Genomic DNA, 16,964 nt, shown 5'->3' on the forward strand with positions numbered 1-16,964 from the left:
TTCCCACCCACTTGAACCGGAACCGTTTTCCCCCTTTTCTTTCCCCCCGCTTCTTTTTTTCCTTTTTGCAAAAGGCAGCCTCGGGGTTCGCTGCTGCTGCTGCTGCCTCTGCCGCTTCTGCTCGCTGGCGGGGGAGAAAAGGCTGCGGTGTTGCCGCCGCCGCCGCCAGCCCGCCCCTCCTGCCGCTGCTGCTGGGAAGAGGAAGAAGAGGCGGCGGAGCGGCGGAGGGCAATGGGGCTGCGGCTCTGCAGCAGCAGCAGCAGAGGCATAGCCCGGCTTTGCAGCAGCGCCTGCCTGGGCACGAGGACTGAGCCGCGCGGCGGGGCAAGGCGGCTTGCATGAGCCTCGGGGCACACCAGCAGCCGCCGGGGAGCGCGGCCGGCGGGAGCCTCGCTTGCTGCCGCCGCCACCGTCGTCTTGCCCCGCAGCGGCGCTTGCCGTTTCCCAGCACGCTGATGGCTTCTCGACGTCGCTGGTGACTGCTGCCTCCCTCCTCCTCCTCCTCCTCCACTACCATCACCCTTCCTTCCCTTCTTTTTCCTTCCTTCCTTCCTCCTCTTTCCACGGGCGGCGGAGATGGGGAACACGACCTCATGCTGCGTGTCGTCCAGCCCCAAGCTGCGGAGGAATGCCCATTCCCGGCTGGAGTCCTACCGCCCCGACACCGAGCTGAGCCGGGAGGACACGGGATGCAACCTGCAGCACATCAGCGACAGGGAGAACATCGACGGTAAGGAGAGACCCTCGATCTCCCCCCCCCCTCGCCCACAACCGCGCGAGACCCCGGATTTTGCGGCGTGGGTGTGGGAAAAGAGAGAGAGAGAGATTCCTCACCTTCATGCACGTGGGAAAGCCTCCCTGCACGCGTCAAGCAACAAGCAACATTCCAAAGACGGCTTAATAAAAACTTGAGCCTGGGAGCGGTCTTTCTCTCTTTGCAATTCGATTCTTTGCAAACTAGAGATCGGCATCCCCGAAGAAGGAATGCGGAAGAGCGCTCCTGAGCATGTTTTGGGTGTGGGTGTGTGGTTAAGCGAGCGGTAGCCTCTGAGCATGTGCTGATTGCTCTTTGGGCGGGCTCTGCCGTTAAGCGTTGATGAGGAGAAAGCCACCTGAGGTGTCAGATTTTGGAGGTTCTATTAAGGGTTGCAGATTGTCAGTTGCATAAGAGGATTGCATTTTGATTTTTTTTCTTCACCTGCCCCCCACCTCAGGTAGCAAAATATGCCTCCCTTGCCTAATGACAGAGCCTTGGGGAAAGGGCTTGATTTGGGACACTGCTGGGTGTCTCAAGGATCCTTTAGCAGAGGCCACCAAAGAGTTAGAGGTTTAAGGCCTTCCCATCGTTTTAGTTCTGTTTATTTACTGCATGTATTTATATTCAGGATGAAAAGCCTTCCAAGGCAGCTTGTGATGGTTTGTGGGGTTTTTTTTATCACAGTAAACAGCACCAACATATAAAAAGTAACCAGGATCCTTCCTGCCACAGAGCAGTTGGTAGTAGATAGAATGGCCCAGCCATGGTGGAATAGGCCATCTGGGGCAATATGTCTCTTCTAGCTCCTGAAATCTTGATGGCAGATGTGTACCATTTTTCAAACTTCCAACCTAAGTAATATGCCTTGTTTAAAAAAAAATTCCTCATGGGCTACTAGTGAGTCTCCACATGCTGCTTGTGCTTTTTGTGTGGGGGTCAGCGCTGGAGCCATGTTCTCTTGTTGAGAGCTGTGCGCCGGGAGAGCTGTGCTCAAAGACTTTCTTGAAGCAATTGTCACGGAGCAGGTCCCACAATTTGCCTGGGGTCCAGGTCACTTCCCTTGGTCTCTTCAGCAGAGTTGCGAAGGGAAAATGTCTCTCACCTCGCCCTTCTAATTTTCTTGGTGAAGCTAGGCTTACCTTAGCCAGTGTACCGCAGAACTGGATGGTGCAGTTTTGTGGTACGTTGTGCTAGGCCAACCTTACTTCATAAACAAAACCTACAACTTCTAAGGTGGCACAAGGTAGGCACATTCTTTCTCCATGCACCATAGATGCAGCTTTACCACAGCTACGACCATGTTTGACCATTGGCTGTACTGGCAGGGGCTGATGCATAGCTGTCAACTTCCCCCTTTTCTATTCGGAATAAGGAAATTTCCCTTAAAAAAAGGGGAAAGTTGACAGCTATGGGCTGATGGGAATCGGAGTCTAAACATCTGGAGGGTCACAGTTTTTGCTCTGCCACCATACCAAGGGGGAAGAGAACTAACCCTTCAGTCTGTGAGCAAGAGGTCATGGGACAATGTTGGAATTTCTGCCCATTTCCCAATCTTCTCAAGTGTTTCATGTAAGAAGGGAAGGGAGTATCCAACAGTTGTTTCCCAACTCCAGTTCACAGAGGAATGTGTGTGACCTTGAGTTACTAAGAGAAATAGCCAGTATTTGAAGGGAGGAGAAGGGGCAGCTCTAGGTCTTTTCCCCCCTGACCGCCTTTTTGTGAAGAGACACTGAAGACGACCTTGAAAATCCTGTTGTGGTCCCATGGACACTGTGAGATGGTTCTCAGGGTGTGTTTCTAGGGTAGCCTAATTTATCCCTTAACCTGGTGCACTTTGCTGGTTTTTGGACTACAACTCCCATGATGAAGGGCACTAGGCTGGGGAAGACTGTTTTAGTGGAGTAGGAAAGGGACTGGGGTGTGCCTTTCCTCCCTCCATCTCATTACTGACTGAAATTTTATTTTTTCCTCTGGTGTAGCTCATGCCTCCGGCACTTTCATTTGAAAGTGACAGTGTCAAAATACTGTGGGTTTTTTTTGTTTTTGTTTTTTGTTTTACCTCATGCTGTTCATCCATCCACATGTGAGCATCACTGTCATTCTGTTGTGGGAAATGCTAGCATTTGTTGCTCTTGTTTTTGATGGAAGAAGCTTTTGGATGTTATCATGACACTCTGGGGGGACGGCTTTTTGGGCCGGTCAGTATTTTTCCTCATACTCTAGAAGGGAAAGCCTCTCACCCCCCCCTCCCAAAATCCCATAGTTACTTTTTGTTTAAGGTGCAGTGTGTTCCTAAGCAACAAATTTCACTCATTTTTGTGTTGCCTTTTCAACAGGAAAATCTGGGTTCTCGCCCCCCCAACCTTAAAGGATGTATATCTGTGGGAAAACCTGTAATATTTAAGAATGCTATCCTTTTGAGCTTCACAACATGTTGTGGACATATACGGGTTCTTGCAGTATACAGGCCTCCCAAGTTCAATCAAATTTGTAGGGTTGTGACCAACTAACTACTCAAGAGTAGACCCATTGAAAGTAATAGACCTAAGTTAGTCATGTTTGTTAACTTTTGTTCTGGCTTCTACTCATTAACTGGGTCTATTCTAAGTATGACTAGCGCTGGATACAAACCATAGCCTTGAGAATCTGTCTATATTCAGTTTCAGAAACAAGCTGCGGTCCATCGGATCTGAATTAGTATCATGGGATAATTGTTCTGGTTTGTGCTAAATTTCACTGAGAAATGTAGACAGTTACAGATACTGGTCAGGTTTCTTCTGTGGCAGTCTTTACTGATGCCTTCCCCTGCATGGGTTGACAAGACATTGGTATAATGGATTAATAACACTTGTGCTAGAGTCAGAGAGCTATTTGAAAAGTGTCTGGGAAATCCTGAGTTGCCTGTCAAGTGGGTGTCCTTTGCATTAGTTAATTGGAATCTTGTCAGTTCTTTTAAAAGTGTGTCCATCCACACATGTGTTTCTCTTTTAAAAAAAAGCAAAACTGGTAGCTTCAACATTCAACAGCTTTCATACACCAGATTTTATTTTAACACATTATTTCCCCATGTGCATTGGTTTGATTTGAAATATTTCATAGATAGACTGTTGTTTCTTAATAGTGTGTGGATGTTGGCTAAAGTTGAGACATTTAAAACACATTTATTATTATTATTATTATTATTATTATTATTATTATTATTATTATTATTTGAAGACTTTTTTGGGGCCACAGATGAGTAGCTGATGAGCATTCCTAATGCCCTCAGAGTGATTAATTCTTATGTTGTAACGTCAGAAGTGGCCAGGTTAGCAATGAGTGCATTTTATGACACGCTAATAGGGGGGGGGGAATCTAACCATCTGACAAGATGTGCTCAGTGCTGTGTGGTATTTATTTTGTACCTTTTCAAGGTAAAATGACAGTTCTAAAAAATAATTGCTTTGTGTAAGATTTCTTTTTGTGAAATAATCTACACTTGACTTGATTTGACCCCTGGCTGAAAGCCAGAGTGTTCACAGGGTTCATTTTGAATGAAAGCAGAGGTGAGGGTGTGGCCTAGCCTGAGCTCTCTACTCAGTTAATGAGTTATTCAGGTGTGTTTATATGTGGGACTATTAACCCCAGTAGATAAGCAATGTAATATGTGTCAAATAGATCGAAAGAAATGTTGATATTTGTTGGACTTTGATAGCTCAGCAATATACAAATATTTTCTGATATATAAGAATATATATAACCATGTGTCTTTTTTGTTAATTATTTGCATTGCTTCTCTGAATTAGATACCAACAAACTTGTTTCAGGTTCAGCACCTCAAGGTTTGGTGTGGATCAAAGGATGGAAGGGAAATAAATCTTTGTCTCTCAAACAGGCATATAGCACTGTGTATCTTTAATTTTGCAGTCATAACTATTGGAGATTTCCTAGTTGGAGATGGTTAGAATGATTCCAGCATGCAATAAAACAAATCCTCTCTCTCATGCCTTTTCTTGAAAAGACCGACACCATAATTCTTGCATGTCTTTAATTGTTTACAGCTTGAAACTTCAAAAATCCCGCACATTCTCACAGTGGAGGAATTTGTCTGGCCTTGCCCTTTTACTGAAGTTACTCTTTATCACTGGCTGTTGAAGAAAAAGATTACTTCTTGACCGTAATGTTCAGCGTTCAGTTTATGTTGAATTTATGACACCTGCCCGCCCCGGTTCAATAATAATAATAATAATAATTTATCCCCCGCCCTCCCCGGCCAAAGCTGGGCTCAGAGCAGCTAACATCAAATGTATAATACATTAATCATGCTTTAGCCGTTAAGTGATATTTGCCACCATTATCTGAAGAAGTGTGCATGCACACGAAAGCTCATACCAAGAACTGACTTAGTTGGTCTTTAAGGTGCTACTGGAAGGAATTTTTTTTGGTTTTGCCACCATTAAGACCTTTTTGTGGCGAGTGTAACAACTGGTTGCGCTCAACAAATGCAGGCCCTCTCTACCTTTTGCTAAAAGCAACTGTTTTATAAATTCCATTAATTAGGGGATTAATGCTGTTAAGAACCGGCTAAAGCATCATCTGATCCTTAAAATGCTCTTGCAACACGATCCTATTAGCTGAAGCACTGGCAAATTAGCATTTAAGATTAGATGCCATGATTTCTGCACTGCTATGCCATCGTTATCTGTGATGTTCCCACTCACGTCACACGCTGATCCAGGATATTGTAGCCATATAACAACACCAGATGCTGTTTGTGGGGTGGGTTTGAATATTAATAGCGTAATAATTTCAGCTCTGATGCAATGTTTTCCTCCCTCATGCTTGGAATGAAACTCTAACACAGTACTGGTAGATCACATCTTGCACTGTCAATTCTGGATCAGAAATCTGCATCCCATATAACTGGGCCACTAATAAAATCCATTCAGACCTCCTTTTTATGACATGTCAATCGTGTGTTAAATTTTCTGTGCATGGTAGGAGAACTCTTGACGGGATTGTTTTTCAACATGATTTATTTGCTAGACAAGGGCAGTTTATTTTCTTTAACCAAGTATGTGGGAATTTTTTTGATCAAAGGCAGAATTGTACAAGAGCTTTTAGGTTTGTCGAACTGGATGCGAAAGACTCAGGGTTTCAGAGCAGCAGACAGATTGTTTTGCAGTCTTTGCATGGCTTGCTTAAAGAAAATTTAATAAAAAGGAACGTTCAGTTAGATTGGGTCGCAACATATTCAGGACGCATACCCATAGAGCTCCATTGAGTCTGTGGAATAGTGCATGTGCAGTTAAGGATGGATTGCATTGTTAAGGAATCAAAATATTTATAGTTTTTCAAAGTATTGCTACAGTATAATCTTCCTCTTATATATATACAGTACACACAAACTTTAGAGTGATTTCATCATCTGGAATGTGAGCCTTTCAGCGCTGCTGATACTTTTTTTGGTATTTCCTTGCAGTTGACGATTGAATGAATTCTGATAAATTGTATGTCTAGTGTATTATTCAGTTAGAGGTCTGGGCAAGGCATATGCAGACAAGGTGTAAGGAAGTTGGCATATCAGTCATTTTTAATAACTAGACATAAGAATACTTGAAAATGTATAAGTGATCATACTTTGTTAAAAGGCTCGCACATTGGCTGTATTGGGACGACAAGGGAAGCCATGTGGCTTATCTATGGGAATGAGTACCATGCTAATTCATGCTGCTGAGTGCTCCTGCTGCACTCATTTATTTGCGCAAGCAGGGTAATAAACCATAAGCCTTGGGTTAGTATTGCATTTGGACTAGTGATTGTGGTTGTTTCTTCCAGGGGGAAACCAAAGGTAGCCTTTTCAGATCATGATTGGTTTGGAGAGAAACCAGCTATGAGGATTGATTTGGATGTCCCAAGAACCAATGGTTTGTTGTTCCTGGTCACACCAGAGGAGGATTGTGGTTGGCACCATTTGGCAGCATGCACTATCTGCTTATTCACAACAAACCATGGTTTATGGCTTACCATGCCATCCAGATGTGATCGCTGAAATTTATATATTATAGTTGATATTGAACTGAGTGCTCCATCTATGTTGTGTGATATGCTTATGTGGTCATTCCGCAGCCATGGCACAATTTCTCCTATTGGTCTTGCTATACATGAGATGTTGCCTTGGGAACTTAGTAGTAATGGTAGCCAGAAACTTTTCCGTTTGCACATCTCATTATAAACTCTTGTCTCTTAAAACCCTTCTGGATTCAGAGCTTGCCGTGACAGAGTGGTGCTGGCTGCCAAGACCTTGCCATTCTTTCCACTTTGATAAACGGCCAAGGAAATTTTTTGTATATGCATATTTGCCATTGGTTTATAACAAAAAAAAGTACAAAATTGTGCCTTGGATTGTACTGAGCTGTGAAAGTGGTCTTAATTCATGGTACATTGTATGGGTGTAAATTTAAATCACATGCATAATTTATTCATTTTTCATTTAAAAACCAGCTGTATTACATATTTGAAGCTTGCTACTGTGTAAAGAGTAAATGTGTAGAAATTGAAATGTTTCTGGCATATATTGCCACTTAAATGTCAAGTGCAGGAAGGCACTAGAAAACCACTTTGGAAGGCAGTGTTCTGCCCCTGTGGTTGTAAAGCTGCTCATACAACAATAGCTTTGAGAGCGAAGACCTTCACCAACCTAAATCTCAGCTTTCATTCCTGGAGGATGCAGCAGTAAAGCAAAGTATAACTAAGAGACCTGCTCCTTTTAAAAGAGGGATTATTAACTCCTTGCTAGTCTTGTTAGTTAATGAGGATACGTGGTGTATGCCAGAAAGAGTGAGTAGCAAATACTTAAGTGGCTATTCAGTGTGCTCCTCCGCTGTTAATCATTATGTAGTTTGCATAAAAAGGATTATATATGATTGGCATGTAGTTGCATTTTTCCAGGTACAGCAGTGTCATTGTGGAGAGAACAGGGAAGTTGAAGAGTGAAGTGGGTGAAGGAACCAGATCAAAGTTCATTTGTTTCCCTGCAAAGTTTCCCTTGTGCATTACTGATTCAGCAATTTATGGGTTTGGGTGTCTGTTAGCAAGTTGTTCTTGCATTCCTGTGACCTCTTCACAATTTCCAAATAATCAGTAACAGAATATGTGGTGTCTCTGTCTCTACCCCTTTGCATGAGTTCTGGAAATCTTTAGGGTAAATGTAGATGTTTGAACGCGCAATTCTGCCATGTTGCATCAAGCTCTCTTGCTAAGTTAGAGGAAGATAATAAGAGAGGACTCTGTAGCTTGAAAGCCAATTTAGATTTGGAATCAATTGCTAATTTCCTTTCTAGCTATATCCATTTTGTGTTGCAGGACCTAACAGTGACTTTTTTGTGTTGCAGGACCTAACAGTGGTGTTTTTTTTTTTGAAGGATGGGTAGGGAAGAAGTTTCTTCTTCATTTCTGTTAGTACATGAACTTGCATGCACAGATTAAAATGTATTCACTTTCTCTGTAGATACTTTGCATTTTGCTCTGGGCAAGGTCATTGAGAATGTAAAGAAAGCAAAATTGATGCTTCCCTCTCTCCTTTATGTTGGAGTAGTGGTTTTTTTTAAAAAAAAAATTAAGTAGGAATAAGAATCCATTGGGAGCTCCAGTGACAGACCCTTTTCTCAGCCTCCTTGCCTGTACTTGAGCTAGTAGAGACAGACACAAAATTGTAGGTTTCATTACAGTCTTGATAGTGACTTTAAAGGAATGTTCCTCACCACATGTCCCACTGTCCCCCTTTTTGCTGATGCACATTTATTATCTCCCATTATCCCAGTCATTCCCCTCTGCCACACTTTGTTGTTGTTTAGTTGTGTCCGACTCTTCGTGACCCCATGGGCCAGAGCATTCCAGGCACTCCTGTCTTCCACTGCCTCCCGCAGTTTGGTCAAACTCATGTTAGTAGTTTTGAAAACACTGTCCAACCATCTCATTCTCTGTCGTCCCCTTTGCCTTGTGCCCTCAATCTTTCCCAACATCAGGGTCTTTTCCAGGGAGTCTTCTCTTCTCATGAGGTGGCCAAAGTATTGCAGCCTCACCTTGAGGATCTGTCCTTCCAGTGAGCACTCAGGGGTGATTTCCTTCAGAACGGAGAGGTTTGATCTTCTTGCAGTCCATGGGATTCTCAAGAGTCTCCTCCAGCACCATCATTCAAAAGCACCAATTCTTCGGCGATCAGCCTTCTTTATGGTCCAGCTCTCACTTCCATACATCACTACTGGGAAAACCATAGCTTTAACTATACGGACCTTTGTCGGCAAGGTGATGTTTCTGCTTTTTAAGATGCTGTCTAGGTTTGTCATTGCTTTTCTCCCAAGAAGCAGGCATCTTTTAATTTCATGACTGCTGTCACCACCTAGCAACCCCTTATTAAGAGAGTTAACATTCTATAACTTCTTTTTAAAAAAAATCTACCTATTTTCATTACCTCTACAAGAAAGTTAGCATAATGCATAATGTACGTTTTTATCTCCAGTCAAAAGGATTATATGAGAAGACTCTGCTTTCTTCTCCTTTACAGATCCAACTTAACTCACGTGCTGCTATAGCATTCTGTTTTCAACTGGGATCTATGGCACACAGTCTCCCTACTTGGGAGCTCACACCAGAGAGTGCATATTCATGAAGCAACATCACTCAGTCAATCTGCTGGTATACTGGGCTCAACTCCTTGACAGCTTTCCCAGTGCCAGGTCCAGCCGCTATACTTACAGAACTATTTACGCTTAACCTTAAAAAAAATGGCCTCCATGTGTAAACAAATATGACTGTGCCCAGTGGCTTCTTGTGCTTGGGAGTTCTAAATGGGCATGTTCCTTTTTTCTCCCTTTGAAGCTTTTTGATGTGTGACTGTGCAGTGTTTTGTGAATATGTACGCCCTTAGGTTTGGTCCGGAAGCTGCAGCTCGTGCAGGATGTATGGGAGCCCCTCATTTATGGCTAGGGTTGTCTTCTGTTAACACATCACCTCAGTGCTGAGGGAACTACACTGGCTGCTATTACGCTACCGAGCCAAGTTTTAAGGTTTTACTGTTGTCGTATAAAGCCCTAAACAATGTGGGACTAGGATATCTGAGGAATGACGTCAGTGTCTATATACCTTCCTGCCCGCTGCAGTCATCTACAAGGGGTCGTCCTTGTGGAGCTGCATGCCCCAGAGGTTCATTTCATGGCAGCTTGGGCAAAGTCCTTCAGCTATCCTATGGAACAGAGTGCCTGTTGAAGTTAGATTCCAGCACTGTATGCATTTTGTCAGATGCTAAAAACTTTTTATTTTTTATTTTTTATTTTCTCAGGCTTTCTCAGAAGAATGAGTTTACTCGCAGGCAGTATTTGCTTTTTTTCTCTTTTTTTAAAGAACTATTCTATCTGTTCTTGCTTTATTTTTATTATTGTATACCACTCTTGTTTTATACTGATGATACTGTGATGTGTAGTAATTCACAAACGCTTCATTTTTAAAATAAGCATTTTTATTGAAAGTTTTCAATAAATACAATAAAAATCAAACCAAATAACAAAAATTTTAAGAAACCCAAGAAATGAAAGAGAAAAGAAAAGAGAAAGGAGGGGGAAAATAACTATAAGGGGCCTTTATCACATTTCTATCATATATATCATTTCATTTATCCACACACAGAAAGGTAGACCCTTCCAGTTCCCACCTGGAAGCCTACCTCATAAACATTCCAGATCAATCAGAAAAATAATATATGCCGTAAATCGCAATGTACTTTGTGTACCAGCAAGGAAGGAATTGCTGTCAGATATGTCCAGCAGGAAATGTACAGTGAAATTGAGGCTTTGTGCCCAGTATACCTTGACAGTGTACTTGCTGAAAGTAGCAACCTACCCTTTGGCCCTGACAGTAATTGCCAATTCTCTCTTCTTTAGAGAATGTGACGACTGTGAGGGCCAGGTTGTGCCAGGGGCATGATTTGTGACTTCCCCCTCACCCTTGATGGCGGCTGTCTAATAACTGCGTCACATGTCTCCTTCCTCTTCTCCTGCTCAAGTAAACTGCGAGACTGATTTTCGTGTTACTTAGTTAGTGAAAGTAGCTGGCACTTAGATGAACGAGCAGCTGCTGTTGGCGCTAAGTGGTGGGTGTGTAGTTCTGGCACCCAGAAATTGCCTTAACCTGCTGATTGTTTCACCTTCTGGGGATCACAGAGGAAAGGGCATAAGCTGACTGGTGAATTGCTGGGAGTGAGCCTTGCAGCTGAGAGTACAGTGGACGCTCGGGTTGCAAACGTGATCTGTGCGGGAGGCACGTTTGCAACCCGCAGCGCCGGGTCTGCGCACGCGCGGGTCACGATTCAGTGCTTCTGCTCATGCACAAAGCATGATTTAGCACTTCTGTGCATGCATGAGCTCCGAAACCTGGAAGTAACCCGTTCCGGTACTTCCAGGTTTCGACGCGTCCGTAACCTGAAAACTCACAACCTGAAGCATCTGTAACCTGAGGTATGACTGTATGTGATTGTCCCTTCTAAAGGTTAAAAAATGAGGATGCAGGTCTATCCCCACTATGAGGACAATGAGTTGTATCCATGCTTAGTCCTACTCAGAGTAGACCCATTGAAGTTAATGAACACAGAGAACTTAGGTGTATTCATTGGGGGGGGGGGCTACTCTGAGTAGGAGTTAGTTGGCTACAGCCCAGTGTCAGCATCAGGCCTTGGTTATGGTCTGGATAACCGCATCCTCTCTCCTTAGTCTCCTTTTGGTTGCCTTCTCCCACTCCTGCTTTCTGCTGTGTTCTTTCCTGTAAGCCTGGCATTACCTTCTTTGGGACCTCATCCTTCAAGAAACATGTGATTTTAAGAATCCTTAGAGAGGATTCATAGCAGTGTCCAGAGGGGGAATGACTTCTGGGAGGAGCGCAGAGAGAAGAAACGCCATGGTGCATCTGCTGCAGCACAACCAGACACCTTTGTTTGCCCCGGTGGCAACAAAATATGTCTCTCCAGCATCGGTCTCTACAGCCACAGTAGGGCAAGAAATGGCGCCTTGAGTTTTTGGCGAGGGGATACCGATAGTGGCCGGGTGGATCAGAGTGTATAATAAACACAAAAACCCCTCAGCACCGTGTGCTGCCTTCAACTGAACAGTAGCATTAAGTGTGAGCTGAAAATACCAAACAGGTAGGCAAGATATCGGGACGTGGGTGGTACTGTAGGTTAAACCACAGAGCCTAGGGCTTGCCGATCAGAAGGTCGGCGGTTTGAATCCCCGTGACGGGGTGAGCTCCCGTTGCTGGGTCCCAGCTCCTGCCAACCTAGAAGTTTGAAAGCACGAAGTGCAAGTAGATAAGTAGGTACCACTCCAGCGGGAAGGTAAACGGTGTTTCCGTGCACTGCTCTGGTTCGCCAGAAGTGGCTTAGTCATTCTGGCCTCATGTACGCCAGCTCCCTTGGCCCATAAAGCGAGATGAGTGCCGCAACCCCAGAGTTGTCCGTGACTGGACCTAACGGTCAGGGGTCCTTTTACCTTTAGGCAAGAGATCAGATGATTGCAAAACCTGTTAAGAAAGTCTCCCTTCACCTGACCTTTCTGGGCTTACCTTTTCTATGACGTCTGCTGCTTTCCTAGTACGCATAGTTAGTATTCTGCAATGACTCCCTATCATCCCATAAGGGTAGCATAGGAACAAGGAGATCTGTCCTATACCAAGTCAGACAATGGGTCTATCTTGGTCATTATCATCTACACTGGCTGGTAGCAGATCTTCAGGATTTCAGAAAGGGCATCTTTCCCTGCCATGCCAGGAGAGGCTGGGGATTGAATTTGTGGACAAAAGCATGGGTAGGCAAACTAAGGCCTGGGGGGCCGTATCTGGCCCAATCGCCTTCTAAATCCAGCCTGCAGACGGTCCGGGAATCAGTGTGTTTTTACATGAGTAGAATGTGTCCTTTTATTTAAAATGCATCTCTGGGTTATTTGTGGGGCATAGGAATTCGTTCACCCCCCCCAAAAAAAATATAGTCTGGCCCCCCACAAGGTCTGAGGGACAGTGGACCGGCCCCCTGCTGAAAAAGTTTGCTGACCCCTGGACAAAAGGGACCTACCACTAAACATTCCTTTCTCCTTCCATGTGTATTTTCTTCTGTAAACCCTGTAGGTAGAAACCATATCGTATTTGCATCCAGCAGGAGCATTGGCCTCAAAGCCAAAAAATACAAATAGAGTTGTAGACAGAGGACAAGGTAACGTTTCTACAATATACGCAGGTATTTAGAATAGAAACAAGAATGCTTGGTGTGTTTGATCTACCACCTCTGCCAGGGTCATTTTCAGCTTTTTGCCTGTTGTTTTTGGAAGGAAATGAAAGTGTTTCTTGGTTGAATGTAGGAAGCCAGGGCTGAAATAAATATATAGCTCCATTTGTCGTCTTTGGTACTAAGGAGCATTGTTCCTATCCAGCAGAAAAGACTCTCTGTATTTCTGGGCCCATTCAAGGAATTGTATATTTTAGATTTCACAGGAGTTCATATCAGCTGAATAATTTTGTCTTCTGCTCCAGGGTGACACTACCCGGGGCTTTTCATTCTCATTTTCCCCCACCTCCCTGCACCACCACTGTGTTTTTAAAAAATACAAACAGTATTCACATTCAGAAAGCTGAGTATAGCTTTGTGCAAGCCAAGCTGCCCTGTACAAGGCTACATACTGTTTTGATGGTCATTTTGGAAATGGTTATTTAGACGTTGCATGTACGAGCCCTGTCTGTGCCTGCCAGATAGTTCTGCAGCACATTTGTTTGAATGAAGCCTGCCCGGCGATTGCTCTCTCCAGTCAGTGTGTGCTGACACAACTTCCAAGTCCTTCTACAGATGACTTACTGACCTCCTTTAATGCCTACAGTCAATGAGGCAAGTTGAACAACGAGACTCCCCATCCACTCCGCTGGTCGTAATTTTTCCTTAGAGGTATTTGAACTGTAGTGATGTTTGTGTGTGTAGTTAATGCTGAAACAAAAATCAGCTAACAATATACATACACCCCTTTACTGACCAATTATACTAAATGAGCTAGAGAGAAATCCCCAGGAATTTTTCCTCTTGAATTGCAATTAAGAGGTTTTGATTAGTTAAAACACTTCCTTGTTGTTGCTGCTTTTGTTTTGCATTTTAGGAACCCAATCAAGGTGTGATTCTTGATGCCCTGCATCAGTGCACTTGGGACAGAATCCATCAGGGATGCCTCCTTTGCAAAACGCCTTTGACATTTATGAGAGTTGTGCCAGATGAAGAGATGTTGGTGCACAGCTCCGTTTCATAACTTTTGCTTGGAGATACATTTGTTTGGTTCCTTCCTGGCACACCACAAGTGACTTCCCTCCTCAGTCTCTCCACAATTTCAGGGGGTGTGCAAAAATTGTGATTGTTCCACGTTGTCACAGATCCTCTGACTTTTGAACATGGTTGTCAGGTGTTTAGCGCCACAAGCAGGCAAATAACATTGCTGGATATTATTATTTTATATGACTTTTCGCCCACATCGGAAGGCAGCCCTGTTTCAGGAAGCTTTTAATGTTTGATGTTTTGCTGTGGGTTTTTTTTTTTGTAGTCTGTTGGAAGCCACTCAGAGTGGCTGGGGCAACTCAGTCTTATGGGCAGAGTACAAGAAATAATAATAACAATTATTAGCAGCATTTGGAAAAGGCAGAAAAGAAGACAAGTTAGTAGCTTGTTCATATAGGGAGAAGCTGGTGGTCTCCTTTGGTGATATATTCCATGTTGTTGTTGTTTATTGTTTAGTCGTGTCCGACTCTTCGTGGCCCCATGGACCAGAGCACGCCAGCCACTCCTTTCTTCCACGGCCTCCTGCAGTTTGGTCAAACTCATGCTGGTAGCTTCGAGAACACTGTCCAACCATCTCGTCCTCTGTCATCCCCTTCTCCTTGTGCCTTCCATCTTTCCCAACATTAAGGTCTTTTCCAGGCAGTCTTCTCTTCTCATGAGGTGGCCAAAGTATTGGAGCCTCTTGCAGTCCATGGGACTCTCAAGAGTCTCCTCCAGCACCATAATGCAAAAGCATCAATTCTTCGGCGATCAGCCTTCTTTATGGTCCAGCTCTCACTTCCATACATCATTACTGGGAAAACCATAGCTTTAACTATACAGACCTTTGTTGGCAAGGTGATGTCTCTGCTTTTTAAAATGCTGTCTAGGTTTGTCATTGCTTTTCCCCCAAGAAGCAGGCGTCTTTTCATTTTGTGACTGCTGTCACCATCTGCAGTGATCATGGAGCCCAAGAAAGTAAAATCTCTCACTGCCTCCATGGACAGAATGGACAGAACTGTGAGCTTTTGATCACTCAGTGGCACAGGATTGGCTGTTTGGTGTCATCTGATTGTCCAAACCAGGAGGTTCTGGGCCGTGGTCCAAATGTTTCAGCTTGATACACCCACTGTTTCCTCCTGGCCAGCAACCCTCGGGATGCAACGCCACATTATCAGATGGACAGAATTGCAGCTGTGGAACCTGACGACTGGTCTTTTGTGGCAGCAGCGGCACATTTTTCACTTGCTAAGGGGCGTGTGCCGCTGTCTTGTCTGGTGAGCAGGACAACCCCTTCCTCCTTTCTGAGAAGTGGGTGGGAATTGTTCTGGCAGCTGTCCTGCCGTCACCACCTCTTTCCCACTCCATGGTTGGAAACAAGGCTGAGAGGGATTTGGCCACTGTGCTACGGAGGTGATCTGGCCCCTTTTTTCTGCTTTGGTGCTGGGGTGGGGCACTTTCAGCAGGGAAGGGCAAGCACCCAGAATGTTGGGCTTGGCTTCCAAAGGCATCACAAAACTGTGATCGCCAATGGCAAAGAGCAAGCTGCTTTTGGCCTCTGTTGTCTTTTGCTGCTGACATGTTCTTTTTAGTTTTCTGTGAGATCGTTGAACTGAAGGAAAAGTACTAAACTGCATGGTCTGCAGAAAATGGCAGCATGCTTTCCCTCCTCCCTTTTTGCACCGTGTGCTTCTCCCAGCACGTGTCAAGAGTGGTAACTTCCATATGATTGTTGAAACAAGGCCCTTTGTGGGAAATAGCCCAAATTGCCTGTGCTGCTTCCTGAGCCTCACCTTCTGTTATGAGCATTCCTGTTGCTAGCAGTCATTCTGACAAGCATCTCTCCCTGTGTAAATCATGCTGGGCTAGTCCACCCTTGGTTGGAATACAGTGTGCTAGCTTGGAATACCTGGTGAAATATATGATGGCGTAAAAGGCTGCTGAATAGCTTTGCCTTCGCTTGGCATGAACTAGCAAGAGATTGCCTTGGCTGCAAAAAATATAATAATAATAATAATAACAACAACAACAACAACAACAACAATAATAATAATAATTTATTATTTATACCCCGCCCATCTGGCTGAGCTTCCCCAGCCACTCTGGGCGGCTTCAAAAAAATAAGTGTGAACCTTCTTTGACTCCCTCCCACCTTGGTCAGTTCTGGAAATGGAAACTGCAGTACTTTTCTATTGCTGGAGCAGTTGTTGAAGAAATAACACAGGGAAAAATAAAATCTTCCAGGATGCAGTTCTATGTACACTTACAGGTGCATAGATCACTCTGAATAGAGGGGTACTTCTGAGTCAGCATGCGTAGGTTTGTTGGTTTATGACCCTATTTGTTGCCGATGGCTTTTAGCAAAAGCGACAACTCAGTGTCAGCTGAGTTGCTGGGGTTTCATTTGGGTCCAAATTAGATATGAAGGTGGCAGATCTGTGTTTTAAAATACTGTCTTTTGCAATCATATAGAACAGTGGTTCCCCAAACCCCACCCCAATAGACCGCTTGAAAATTGCTTATGTTCTTGCTGGACCACTTAATTGTTTTTCTGCCTGTTGTAGCAATTGTAATGGGACGTGTTAGATGCTGTATGATTTCCACACAATTAAAATCTTAATATAATAGAAGAAATATAAGAAGAAATAAGAATACAAGTAAAAATCAAACTGAATGTTTTGTGCAATGGATGTGCTACCTCCCATCTTCAGCTGCACATTCACAGACAGACTGAGGGCCACCTGAGTGAAGCTTGCAGACCGCTGGTGGTTTGTGGGCCTTGGTTTGGTAACCCCTGGTGTAGAAGGCAGGAGGAATCTGATTTGAGCAAGACGAGCATGTGCTGAAACCCTCCTATACCTGTGAGTATTTTATTATTAGTTCTCTGCATATTTATCC

General features: G+C 44.1%; 1 protein-coding gene across 1 annotated transcript in view; it reads left to right on the forward strand.

The window, feature by feature from the left end:
- Nucleotides 1-400: 400 nt before the first annotated feature.
- Nucleotides 401-16,964, forward strand: part of CCNY (cyclin Y) — a 104,303-nt gene continuing 87,739 nt past the window's right edge. The window contains exon 1 of the mRNA XM_081882676.1: nucleotides 401-730. Coding sequence (XP_081738802.1) covers nucleotides 577-730 — 154 coding nt within the window. The 5' untranslated portion in view covers nucleotides 401-576. The remainder of the gene's footprint in view (nucleotides 731-16,964) is intronic.

Source organism: Podarcis melisellensis (assembly GCF_964234715.1).
Source record: "Podarcis melisellensis genome assembly, chromosome: 12".
NCBI classification, from domain to species: Eukaryota; Metazoa; Chordata; class Lepidosauria; order Squamata; family Lacertidae; genus Podarcis; species Podarcis melisellensis.